Raw genomic sequence first — 13,167 nt, forward strand, 5'->3', positions numbered from 1 at the left:
GGGCTCTTGTCAAAGTGACTATCAGAACAAGGTGACAGTGATGATAGACTGGGTTTGTGCTACATCTCAGTGCTTCATGTCTTCCCCATCATCAGTGTGGTGTAGTTCCACCTTATTGTTATTTATGGGCATGCAGAGAGCCGAATGACAAAGCAGGATTACAGTAAAAACATCTTTATACTTATTTCCACCTGATTTTGGAGTTGCCAGCTCTACTGATCATCTTTATGAACTGTCATGAGCATTAATGAAAGTTTATGAGCATTTTGCTTGGTACGTTGCAGGATGATTGGCTTCTTTTCCCCCCAAGACAAGTCTGCAGGGAGAATTAGAGCTGTATTGCTCATGGTTGGCATTGGGATTTTCAGGCCTCTCAGCTCCCTTCGGTTGGGAAAGTTTTACCCTCCCTCTTTCCTCTTTTCCCTTTGCTTTTCCCCTTTCTTTCCCTTTTTGCCTGTGTGTGATGGGTGACACCCCATCAAAAGGTGGAGATAACCAAGAGACAAAAGTGGGGTGCTGATAGGGTGTCAAGGTCTATCAAGACTGATCTCTAAGAAGGACAGAGAGTGACCAAGAGGGTTTTGTGTTTAATCCATTGGTTTAGGGTTTTGCAGCAAAGTTAGAGATGCGTGTAGGAAATAAGGAGCCAGAAAGTGCATCAGAGGTAGCTCATCTCCCACCACTCTGCCCCATTGCAATTCATGGGTGCCCAGGTCAGAGGAGCTGGGACCAGAGAGGTCCTGTGGGGTCAGAAGTGGGGTGGGGAGAGGCAGTAAAAGCATGGAGAGGTCTGGAGGAGGGAGGCAGCCCCTCTCCTCCTCAGAGCTGCACATACACAGGCTCGCTTGCATCCAGCTTCTTTGCCTGGGGCTTATCCGCCTATCTGTGATGGAAAAGCGACACAGCCTGTCAGCGGGTCATGCTGCCTATTGCTTAGCAGTGAAGCAGACCCTGCTGCTCCCCCTTGCACCCCCCAAAACCCATCTACTTCTTTATTAGTCACCTGATCAGAGCCTTCAAATCCTTGACCCAAATCCTCGTGTGCCCAGCTTTAGGTCTTATCCTGCTCTGGCTGTTCAGTCCACCGTCGACCTGCGAGGAGAGGTATTGGCTGCGTGCTGTGATTAGGGAGATGCTGTGGATGTTTTGAGCTGTGTGCAAGGTGATAAGCAGGGGTGAGGAGGAGGGGAAGAGCCCTTGATCGCTCTGAGCTGTGAGCTTCCCCTGATCCGCATCCCTTCTCTGTTTGTGCTGACTCAGTGACCCTGGGTTTACTGCCTGGGAGTGTCGGAGACAGCGACCTTGTCTGTCTGCTCAAGGACCTCCGGCACTCAAAGGCCACGCCAGGGCAAACCGAGACGTGCTGAGGAGAAAGTTATTCTGCAGTTCCCTATCCCAGGATGATTCTGTTGGAGTGATCCTGATGATCCTGATGTGGTGCTATGCATGCAGCAAGGGCTTGGAGCGGTCATCTTGTGAAATGTGCTTTTTCCCTCTGGACAGGGAGGTTTCCATCCTCATAAAGAAGCAGCTGAGAGGATTCATCAGCTCTTGGAACAGGTTATTTTACTCCCAGAGCACAGATTCGGTGTGGTCAGGGTTCTGAGATGGAGGGTGGGCAGAGACAAGGTCACACATCTCTTTCACTCCGAGCTGCCACTATTAACTGGGAGTGCGATGGGGTGATGCTCTGACAGCTCCTGTGCAGGAGGTCAGGCGAGGTAGATATAACAGTCCCTTCTGGGGCTTAAAAATCAATGGATCTGTGATTAAATGGCCCACAGAGACTGGACATTGCAGGTTAAGGGAAAAGGAGCGATATTGGTGGCATTTGATGTGGGAGCTGCAGTCAGGTATTTCTCTTGTGGCAGCACAATGGCCAGCAATCTCCAGGTCATGTCCATCTTCCCAGGCCCTTTTAATGAGCCCCAGATTTAGCAGCTCATAACAGGGAGACAGAAGGTGGATTTTTATCAAGGGCTGGCCTGGAATCAGGAAGTTTCGTTGGAAATGGGTTATTCGTTTTGGTTTGGGTTTAAATGAATGCTAAGGAATAGCCTTTGAGTGGTTATTTTACACCAGTCCTGACATGCCACACGTGTGCTGTGATGTAAGGTTGTTTCTCAGAGCTATAATGATGCAACAGTATTTATAGGCCAATCTGGGTTGTCCTTTTAATGGCTTCCATAAAAAGCTCATTATTCAGTCACTGGCTGATTTACATGCTCGTCCTGTCCCTGGGCATAGGCTCCAGTTTGGATAGCCCTGAGCAGCACACGCTGCCTGCTGGTTGCTAAACCATGAGATCATTCAGGTTAGAAAAGACCTTTAAGACTGTTGAGACCAACTGTTAACCCAGCACTGCCAAGGCCACCACTAACCCGTGCTTAATTGAGCTCCATTCCCCACCACTCTTTGGGCTCAGCCATCGAGCTGTGACACTGCGCTGATCCTGACACCAGCAGCGTGGGGAGGAGAGGGAAGAGGCCAGCAGAGCAACAGAACTCACTTGTGTTTCTGCAGGCTCTGGAATGTTGTCACCTATTGGAGCTGCAGAGTCTCTGTCATTCCCTGGGACTTGGCCTGGCTGGAAGGGGTGCATATGGCATGTAGAAGGAAGTCACTGCAGGGAGAACAGAGCCTGGGGTACCACTGGAATATATGCTTTGAACGGGGCTTGTGTCCGGCCCGGCAGTGAGGAAAGAAAAGAAACCCCATGTGTGTCCTTGGGGTGATAGAAGAGGTTTTGTGTGGAGGTACATGGGCACACATTGGTGCTGATCTCCACTTCCCTGGCTCAATCAATGTCCTTGCATCTTTCCTCCTGCAAGCCTTGACATCTCTCCTCTTGCATATTGGATTTGTTTTGCTTTATTGTAGGGAGGGGCAGAGGGTCAGGACAGGTTTATGGCAAGTGTATTGATCAGTAAAATTTAATATAATCTCTGCACTTACTGTGTGCTCGTTGAGGGGATGGAGAGCTGGTGAAACACATTTAAAAGGAGGTATTTTTCAGTTTTATTTCTTCCTATGCTATTTCCTGAGTCTCTTTTCTCTTCCAAACCTGGCATCACTCTTCTGTTTTGTGTCCCTTCAAAGACACACACTTTGGGCTGGTTTTCCTAGTTGGATTTGGTTGAAGCATTAGGAAAAAACTTCCCCAGTCTGTCAGTGCTAGATTACACCATTTCCTCAGGTGACTGTCTTGCAGTTCTGGATTTGTACAGTTGTGTGTCCACTGAGACTCTCACTCCCTCTTCTTTATCTCAGATACATCTGGATTGCAAAGTACCAGCTTGCCTCTCAGCATCTAATGCCTCCCACTTGCCCAGTTCCCCTCTGCATCCCCATGTGTATGGAGAACAGCAGCACAGGGTGGTTTAACTGATACACCAGTGAAGTCTGGGCAGGAAATGGGAGCAGAAAAGTAAGAGCTTGAGTTTCAAACTTGTGCTTGGTACCCTGGAGCAGCCTTTTTTGGGTGCTGCTGAGTGGTGCTGCTCTGCAGGTGAAACACCTCCTCTGCAGTGACCCGCACTTCTTAGTGCTGACGGCGAGCACTGAAAAGTTACAGGATGTGATCTTGCAGCTCAGAGCAGAGGCAGAGCCAAAACCCTGTCTGCCAGCAGGATGGACAATCTAAAAGGCACACACGGGGCTCATTCTGGCTCACCCTGTGAGGAGGATGGGGCATGGCATCTGCAGTGGTTACTGTGCCTCTCTTCTCATTTTGTGGAGTGCTGCAGCAAGCGGGGAGGCAGCCACTATCGAAAACCATTTAAATTTGGACCCAATTTTCTCCTTCCCATCTCCCTCCTCCTCTCTGCAATTACTCTTTGCAGTCACTTTGAGCAGCGCGTTGGAATCGCCAGAGCCTGCGGGCGCCTGGCTGCCTGCTCGGGATGCAGAGACCCTGACACTGATTTATATTTTGGTTAATTGTCTCCATCCATTAGTCTCCTCATCCTTCTCCTTGTTAAAGATGCAGTTGCTGCTAATGTCTGTAAATGAAACACATTTAAAAGGCATTGCTCCCGGTGTGAATCTAGCTTGGGTTAACAACCGGGAGATCTCAAGGGTGGTCTGTCCCCATGCAGGTACCCTGCAGAGGCAGCCCAGGCGTTTCTGCTTATCCTCAAGGAGCCAAAAGACTGAGGTGTCTTGTCCCATTTGTCTCATCCCCTCTGTAAGTGACAGCGTGCTGAAGGTGCTGGCAGCAGAGCCGGACTGCGAAGGTGGCTTTCAGATGTAAGGGACTAGTTTGTTGGGAGCATTTGAGGCTGAGGTGACTGGAGTAAAGGTCTAACTCCTGGTCAGCAGAAGGACCAGGGGACAAGGCAGGACCAGAAGGGATCTTGGGAGCAGTAGCTGCTGGCTTCAAACACTAAGTTGAAGGCTGATGGTACAGATGTGGCTCAAAAGAGATGGGTGTTCCAGAAGTCAATCACACAAGATTGCTGCATGTCTGGTTACCACGGCCTCCTTGAAAGGGCTTGCTCCCAATTCATTTATTCATCCCAAGGGATGGCCACACTTAGCAAATCTGACAGTTCAGCGGCAGTCCTTATGATAGACTTCTCCTTCCCTGGGCACAGGCTGGGGCTCGTTAGCTGCACTCAATGACGTTGCTTGTGCAGTGTGTGCCAGAAATGACAGCACTGCTGGTTTAGCTGCTGTCCTGCAGCTGAGACAATGGATTTCTGTGGCATCTTGGCCCAAACCTTCTGTCTGGGTGACGTTTCCACCAGTTGATGTGGCTGTCTCTGCCCTTGAGTGCCTCTTGTATAAGCAACGCAGCTATCAAATGACCACTGGTGGACCATTATACTGCCATTACAGTGTCTCATCAGGACAACCAGCATGGGGGGAAACAGAGGGCCGGTTAGTTCCATTAAGCATAGACAGTACAGCAATCAAAGCATCCATGGAGAACATTAGCAACCTCTTTTTTGCAGCCATTAGTTATTAGTACATCTCAATTGCTGCTTCGCAGGACAAGCTTCTTATATCAGAGCATTGAGATGTGATTTGGAATGTTAGACTATCCGATCTGATCTGCCTCTGAGCAGCACAGTTACCCATGATGTCAAGACTATACTTGCACCAGTGTTCATTGGGTTTTGGTATGAGGTTTTTGCATCATAAAGGCTTTTGCTGTTGTTTTCGAGACCTGGCATGGAACCTGTAGGATATTCCTCCTGAGCTAGGCTCTCTTGTGGTTCTTTTGCAGGTGTTGCAGGTTAAGCAGTGGTTTCAGCAAAGCCCTCCAAGGTTAGGTGGCTGTTCTGTTGGAGAGCAGCTTTCATTTCACGTTACAGCCAGGTAGAGGAGCCATTTGGACCTTTAAAGCCTTGTGGTTGCTGCTTGCTGCAGGCATGGCCTGAGTTGTGCACTAGTGAGCTGTCAGTTGCCTGTGGCTTAGGCAAACCCCTTATCACAGCTTTCCCGCATTCCTGGGAAATGGATCTGTCGCTTCTGTGCCCTCTCTTCATTAGGATTTGAAAGTTACCCAAGCCATAATACTATCCAGCCACTTCTCCAACTGTTGCTTTGGCAGCAAGGCAGAGCCTAGTGGTGGAATGGGAATCCAGCTTACAGAAGCCTGGGATATTATTGTCAGTAGATAAAAATGGACAAGGAAGAGGCAGGATAGGTACATGGCATGTGTGATGGGATGGTTACTTCTCCAGTGCTATAAGGAGCACAGTAATAAACAAGCACTGACACATCACCATGGTCAGCTTTGCTCCCTGTGAAGGTGTATTTCTTGTGAAGGCTCGTGACACGGTCTGTGCCACAGACTGCTGCTCTCTAAGCTGTGGAGTTGGCCTGGAGGGAAGTCTACACTGCTGTTTGGGTGGCTGCTACCTTTCCCTTAGTAGGAGGGACAGCTTGGTGCAGATGGGATCTCACTCCCCCTTTGTTTCATTCATCAGCAAACCTCACACACTTCTTTGCCATGCAAGAACCTCAGTTTTATTCCTCTTCACAGCTACTAAATGCAGTGTCACAAAAACAGGAGAATGTATTCAAACAGAGAATGAGCAACAGTGCATCAGCTGTAAGTGGAGTTTACTGAGTGTGTTCGGATATAGGACGGGGAGAATTGTAGTGTTCTGGGCTGAGTTGAATGTGTATTGGATTTAAAGTTCAAGCTCAAAAATCTTGCCGTGCAGCAAGTTCTTCCCTAGAACCTTGCCCACCACAAGAGCAGAACTGTCTGACAAAGGGCTTGTGATGAGCTTCCATCATCCTGAGCCAGCTACGAGAAGAAAGCTCTTAGGAGACTGTCCACAGCACCGAGTCACTCCCCAGTGTGAAGGCAAAGCTGGATGTGACCAACCAGCCACATGCCCCTGGACTCCCTGGCTGTAAGTCCTTCCTTTCACTGCAAGAGCAGGCCTTGCCTCAGCACACTCTGGGACCATACCTGTGTTACTGAGGGTTCCCAAACCATGAATTGCCAAACCCCATGCAAAAGGCCCATTGCCATGGCAACCCACAGCCCTACAGAAGGCTGTTTGTCTCCTCCTTGACCTTTCAGGAGATGTGTATCTTGCTCAAGCCCCCTTCTCTAATCCGGTTTTTAAGATATAATATTCTGCTACTAGAAGGGATCAGACCTTTAATCTGATTGTGTGTGCATGTGTCAGTGCGTGGATGGGCAGCACCTGCATTAGCAGGCACCCAGCCACGGCTCAGGGACAAGACAAAGGAAAAGCAGAGTGGGACTGTCCAGCCAGGGCTAGGAGTGAGCTCCAGGGTGGAATTACTGCCTTCAGCACACAGGTGGAATCCTCCGCATGGGAAGGATCCAAGGCTCCTTCCCACTGGGGTCATGGAAGAGCTGATGGGGACTTTGGAAGGGATGCTCTCACAGGCACTGCAGTTTCCCTTCCAGTGAGCATAGGGAACTAGGACCACAGAGATGATCACAGTTCTGGAGCATCTCTTCTGAGGAGAGATTGCAGGAGCTGGGCCTGGTTATTCCAGAGAATGGAAGGCTGAGAGGGGATCTCATCAGTGCACACCAATAGCTCAAAGGCCGGTACAGGGAGGATGGTGCCACACTCTTTCCATTGGTACCCAGTGACAGGATGAGGAGCAGTGGCCATGAACTACAGCACAAGTTTCACCTCAACATGAGGAAGAACTTCTTACCCTTGAGAGTGGCAAAGCCCTGACACAGGCTGCCCAGGGGGGTCTGGGGAGTCTCCCTCTCCACACGTTCCTGTGCAGCCTGCTCTGGGTGGCCCTGCCTTGGCAGGGGGTTGGATTGGATGATCTCCAGAGGTCCCTTCCAGCACTAATGATTCTGTGATGACTACATGTATGTTGGTAACCCCAAATGGTGTGTTCAGGATCTTGACCTGAGGTCCTGCAAGCTGGATATTCCTTTTCCTGTTGTACTCCCTTTGAGGGAAGGATCATTAATCCTGCATTGGCTCTTCCTACTGCAGCCCTGATTGCCTGTTCTGCATATGACAGGAATCCTGTGAGCAAGTTAGGTGATGTGTAAACCCAAAGGAACAAATAGCCTTTTCCCCAAGAGACTTGCTGTCATTTGAGAGCACTGTCCTGTGTTACAGAATCATAGAATCATCATGGAATGGTTTGGGTTGGAAGGGACCTTAAAGCTCATCCAGTTCCAACCCCTTGCCATGGGCAGGGACACCTCTGGTTATCATAGAATCATAGAATGAGCTAGGTTGGAAAAGACTTCTAAGATCATCCAGTCCAGCCATTAAAGCAAGTTGAATGCACAGAATAACCTGTGCTGAGGGAGGGGGTCTTGTTTCCATGCCGTGGCACTCATTTGGGTTGTGTTTGCAATGCTTGGCTCTGTGCATCAAGACCCAGTATCTGTAAGGTGGCTGTGGTGGGTGCTGTGCTGGGCCTCTTCTGCACAAGGTCTAGAACCAACAGTTTAGAGTGAAAAACAAGGAATGGGATGAAGGAATTGGAGACCAGTTAAAGGGAATTGGAACATGGATGGAGGAGCTAAAACGTGGGCATCTGGCAGCAAGAGGACCTCCCTGCCCAGCTGTGGGCACTAATGGAGCACAAGTGTTCCTTGTTGCACATAATTGCAGGGTTTAGCTGGGTGACTGGGCTGTGGTGCAGAGGGGAGTACGTTGTGCAGTGCAGTTTGTCTTTGGAACAAGGTATGTGGTGGGTTGAATTCAAATGGCTGGGGTTTGTGAAGAAATAGGCTGTTCCCTGGGGTTTTTATGGCCCTTGGATGAGGCAGGGCTGAGGTGGATGTTTGCCTGTTCTGGGTTGTAGGGCTGGGATTGGGATTTGGCTGAGGTGGTTTATGGATCTCCCCTGGTCTGTGTAGTGCTGCATGTGTTGTAGTCTTCCAGGGCCAGGCAGCAGGAGACAGCATGGTTGCAGGGCTGGGAGTGCAGTTGCAGTGTGAGTGTGCCAAAGCAGGTAATCCCTGAGAACTGGTAGCTGGGCAGAGCCCTTTTTCCAGGCTAAAGCACTGAGTAATTGGTGGAGTGCCTGAAGGACCAAATCTCAACTAAAACTCAAACTTGACTGCCTTTATTAAATGGCATTGGGATGAAAGCAGTTTGTTGGACTAAATAAGTAACACCCCATCCCTGGCAGTGTTCAGGGCCAGGTTGGATGGGGCTTGGAGCAACCTGCTCTAGTGGAAGGTGTCCCTGCCCATGGCAGGGGTTGGAACTGGATGAGCCTTAAGGTCCCTTCCAACCCAAACCGTTCTGTGATTCTATGACTTTGCTTTATGGAGGTTCAGGAGGGTCTCTGGTACCAATTCTCCCTGTTGCCTACATGCCCCAGGGAATGGGGAGGGGGCAGAGTTGTCACCTGCAGCACCAAAACTGGTGTTTTCTTCTGCTGATCCATCATGGTGGTGGAAAGTCCTTTGTGGTCAAAGCAGAGCCTTACACAAGTGTGTCCCTCATTAGAGTCCATGCAATGCTGATTGCATGAGCTGATGAGGGAGGTTGATTGCAGCTGCATGGAGCTGTATCTGCTTGGGGCCATCTTGGCCTACAGTGTGTTAAAACATGCTTAAAGTCTTCACCTGTGCAGAAAGATATCTCAGCTTTTCATAAGGAACTCTGGTTACCATTCGGTCTCTTTTCCCATGCTAAGACTGAGCCCCAGCTATAAGCTACCTGCTGTTGTGCCACTTGTAGAACAAGCTCAGAACAAAAAGGCAGCCTCTGCTTCAAACCTCCTATGCACTAAGGGAAAAGGAACAGCTCCTGGGGCCAGTCTGATGTGTTAAAGGCTGTCTCAGCCTGTTTGCCTTATCTTTGGTCTTTTCTCCCCTTTCCTCTCAATGTCACCTTGGTGTTCAGTTTGCCTTCTGCAAAGGTATTCCAGCAAAGTCATGTTTTTCCTGCCTAATAGTGTGGGTAGGTTGAGTTGAATTTGGAGCCTGTAGGGTATACCTGTCAGCCCTGTGCTGTCTGCTTGCGTGTGGAGTTACGACTTGCTATCACACCTTTGCATACCATGATGATTTTGATTGTAAAGCCATGGAAAGTCTCCTAAAACCACAAGATTGTTGGGAAAGAAAGACACTACTCCTGGGATGTGGTAATGTTTTCTTGCACACAGGTCTCCTGGGTTTAGTTTTCAGTGGATACATCACAGCGTTTGGACAATCAAGTCATGTTAAGGAGTTGGTGTGGTCTTTTCCAATGGTCCTTTCCAGAAGGAGAGGATAAACCAATTCCTGCTGATTGCTCTCTTACTGTGTTGGTGTATCGGGGTGCTTTGGGCTCGGATTGGGATGCAAGATGCTCTGCAAATGCAAAGAGGCAATTATCCCTTTTCTCTTCCTACTCCCTGCCTCTCTCCCTCTGCACTTCTGGCTCCTCTCCTGCGCCCTTTCCCCAGCGTTGTGCTGATGGCAGCGTTTATCTGCATTTGTCCTCTGTCCCTGACATCCAGTTATTGATTGGTGTGATTAAAAAGAACTGATAATCACTTCACGTTAATCCCATAAATGACTTAAGACACCCAAATATTTGCATAATGCATCTTAAAGGTGGCAGCTAAAAGAGGATAAGACCCAAAACTGCTTGGCACAGGAGAAACGGGCTTCCCACTCACCTGTGGGCTTGCTTAAGTAATTAGCCTTCTGCTTGCATAAGGAGGAATCTGAACTGGTTTAGTGGAGGAAGGTGCAATGGGTGCTCAAAGGCTTTGGGAGCCCAGCATCCTATCTCCTGGCTGAGCCTGGGGGTGGGGGGAGCAGTGGGGAACAGAGAGTCTGTTTTTGTCTGCTGCATCTTGTGAAAATCTGGAGCCAGACGCCCGCTGAAAGTACCTCTGTCTAAAGACTTTCTGTCATAAACTTATCTGATTAGCAGGGAGCTAGACGACAGATTAGCCCCTGCTTCTGCACTAGGGCTGGGCTCGCTGGAGCATCTGAGCAGATCTGCTCCTGTTGCTAGTGCTGATAGCCCTGCTGGGGAGGAGGTAAGGGGGGGAATAAGGGGGGATATTTAAAGGAAGATCATAGCTAGGTGATTCTGCAGATAAGGCACCCTCTGTGTTGTCCTGCCGGTCCCAGGTGAGGACACTCTCCTCTGCACCAGGGAGTTGGTGTCATGTGCTGCGTGTCACAGCAGCACAGAGTGGGTGCTCTCGGCATGTGAGTAGAGGTTGGGAGCGAGCTGTGGGAGGGAGGGCACTGTTGCTGATACGTGTGATTTTGTTCTCGGTGTCTCTGGTTCTCCTGGCTGTCAGCTTCCATTGAGGAAGAGGGGAGGGATTAAAATAGCCACGTTCAGCTTGGAGCCAGCACCTTGTGCTAAAAGGATGAGTGATTTAGCATACAAACAAAAGGGAGCCGTTCCAGCATTTCCACTGAGTGTCATGTATGTTTTAGCTTGTTCTTCAGTGTTTGTGCATCATTTAGTCAACAATATTGTACAAGTGGATAGCAGCTTCCAAGCCAAAGCATTTACCAGCTGAACTGTAGTACCTGCTACAGGGAATGTCCTTTTGCTTTCTTCCTCTCCATAGAACGGGATAAAAGACAAAACTAGCCAACTTAGCAGCAATCTGATGCAAGGATAACATGATGCTGAACTGCTCTAATGCATTCTCTTTTCCTGGATGGAAGGGAGCATTATTCCAGGATCTGTTGAAGAGCTGGAAATTAGCTTTGTAAATAACTGTGTCCCCCCCAGCTCTGAGCAGTGCCGATGTCCAGCTTCGTGGTGGGTTTTTCTCTTTAAAGAACTAGTCTTCAAGTAACTAAAGTAGTCTTGTGCTCCAACAGTGATGGGATGGAAAAAACTGACTTTGTTTTTCAGACTAAAAAGGGTGGCAACTGATAGAAAACTATCAGTTCTTTCAGTTCAAGTTTCCTATTAATTCTGGAATAGATGTGCCAGTTCCTACACTTTGAGTTTTTCCATCTGAGATGTAAGTTCTGGCCCACGCAAGTTATATCTGGCAAAAGTGAAATCAGGAGCTCTGGCAGCTGCAGAGCCCTTGATGGGAAATGAGAGTGCTGTTTGGGAAGCGCTTTGCACTTAAGTCTCCGCTCCCCAAAATGAGAGGAGGTTACTTAGGAACCTGATGGGTAGGAGGGGGAGAACCTTGAGTGAAATACAGCTCTGCCAGAGGCAAACAAAAGGCTCTTGCGTGCGTGCACACATATGCTCATACACACAGAAATCAATTATGTGGTGGCAAATAGGATTGCCTTAACTTGGTGCTTTTCTGCTCTGTTGCAGCCGCGATAACGACCTTTCCACTATCATCTCCAACCTGCATCAGAGCCGTCAGCTCGTTATGCCAGAGACCCAGAGCCGCTGTGAATTCAAGAGAAACAGCATCGACGTTGGCTTAGGAGCAGCAGGTAAGCAGCTGGAGCAGGTCCTGCTGGCTCAGGTTTGTTGCCTTCCCTCCTCTCTTTCTCTCATTCCTTTCTTCGTTATTCCAGCAGTTGTTTTGTCTGTGCCTGTTTGTGTTACACTTCGGAGTGAGTTGTATGAAGGCTTCTTAATATTCTGGCTGAAGATTAACACTGAAAGGATTTCATGGCAATGTTAAAGTCCTTTTGAGATCTCAGCCCTGTGTTGTTCTCAAATCCAGGGCTCTGTGTTCAACTCCTGGCAAAGGAGCTTGCGCCAGCGAAGAAGTGAAATGTCCCCAGGGTTGGTGTCAAGTGAAGCAGAAAGGCCTTGCAGAGAGCATGGCTTGATTTGTAATTTCATTAATCAGAGGTTCCCCGTGCTGCCTCGGTGCCTGCCAACTCCTTTGTGAGCAGGATTGGTTGGTTTTATTGCTCTACCTGGCTTTGCGGGGAGGCTTGTCTGGTTTCAGCTTAATGTGGTGAAACCAGAAATGCTCCTCTTGGGTTCTGCACTGTGCCTCTATGGATGTCAGTGCAGGAGCTATGGGCAAGGATGCTTTGGTGATAGATATGAATCAGGCAGCAAGTGAGGCAGTGGTAATAGAGAATTATTTATGATTATAAATAAAAGTTGGTGAAAAGCTGGGAATTATGCTATTGAGTGATGCCTGTCTTTCCAAATCAGGATTGGCTCTCTCTGTGTATGTTAATGTAGGCCTGTCCTGGAAATCTTTTCTATATGTAGCTTTATGTATGTTTGTGGAGATCATATTTTCTTGGAAGTCATTCTGCTGACTGCGTAACTAAGCCCTGCATCTGAAGGGAACACCACATCTAACTGGCTTTGGGAATGACTTTGGAGGATATTCAGTAACCTGACAGGTGCCTGGTTTGGCTTTTGTGTGAGGCCTGACCCCTTTCCAGAGAGGTTCCTCCTGCCTGCTGGAGTTCGTGCTGGGGTGACTGCTTTAGTGGTCAAGTGTTCAGTCCCGTATTCGTGTTGTGCTGAACTGGGGGATTTGAGGTAGTCTGTAAAGCAACCCCAGGCTTTGCTTTCACAGCCGAATCTCCATGTTCTCTTCATTAACCAACTTCCACAGCCCCTTTTCTTACACAGCTCTAAGAGCCCAACTGTCCAGAGGTAGGTTTCCTGTATGATCTTGCTGGAGTCTGTGTCTCAGCTGACCCTCTCTGTTAAAATGGTCCTTAATGTTACTTGCTTACAGAGAAACTGCTGGGCTTGACCAATGTTGCTGAAGTTCTCTGAGATCCATTCCAGTAGTGTGAAGGGTACTTTTCATTCACACCAG

General features: G+C 48.8%; 1 protein-coding gene across 1 annotated transcript in view; it reads left to right on the plus strand.

Annotated features, from left to right (window-relative positions):
• SAMD11 (sterile alpha motif domain containing 11) overlaps nucleotides 1–13,167 on the plus strand; it is a 105,902-nt gene that overhangs the window by 47,826 nt on the left and 44,909 nt on the right. Inside the window, exon 5 of the mRNA XM_080631474.1 lies at nucleotides 11,736–11,860. Within this exon, the coding sequence (XP_080487600.1) occupies nucleotides 11,736–11,860 (125 nt within the window). The remainder of the gene's footprint in view (nucleotides 1–11,735; nucleotides 11,861–13,167) is intronic.

This window comes from Psittacula echo (genome assembly GCF_963264785.1).
Source record: "Psittacula echo genome assembly, chromosome: 17".
Lineage (NCBI taxonomy): Eukaryota > Metazoa > Chordata > Aves > Psittaciformes > Psittacidae > Psittacula > Psittacula echo.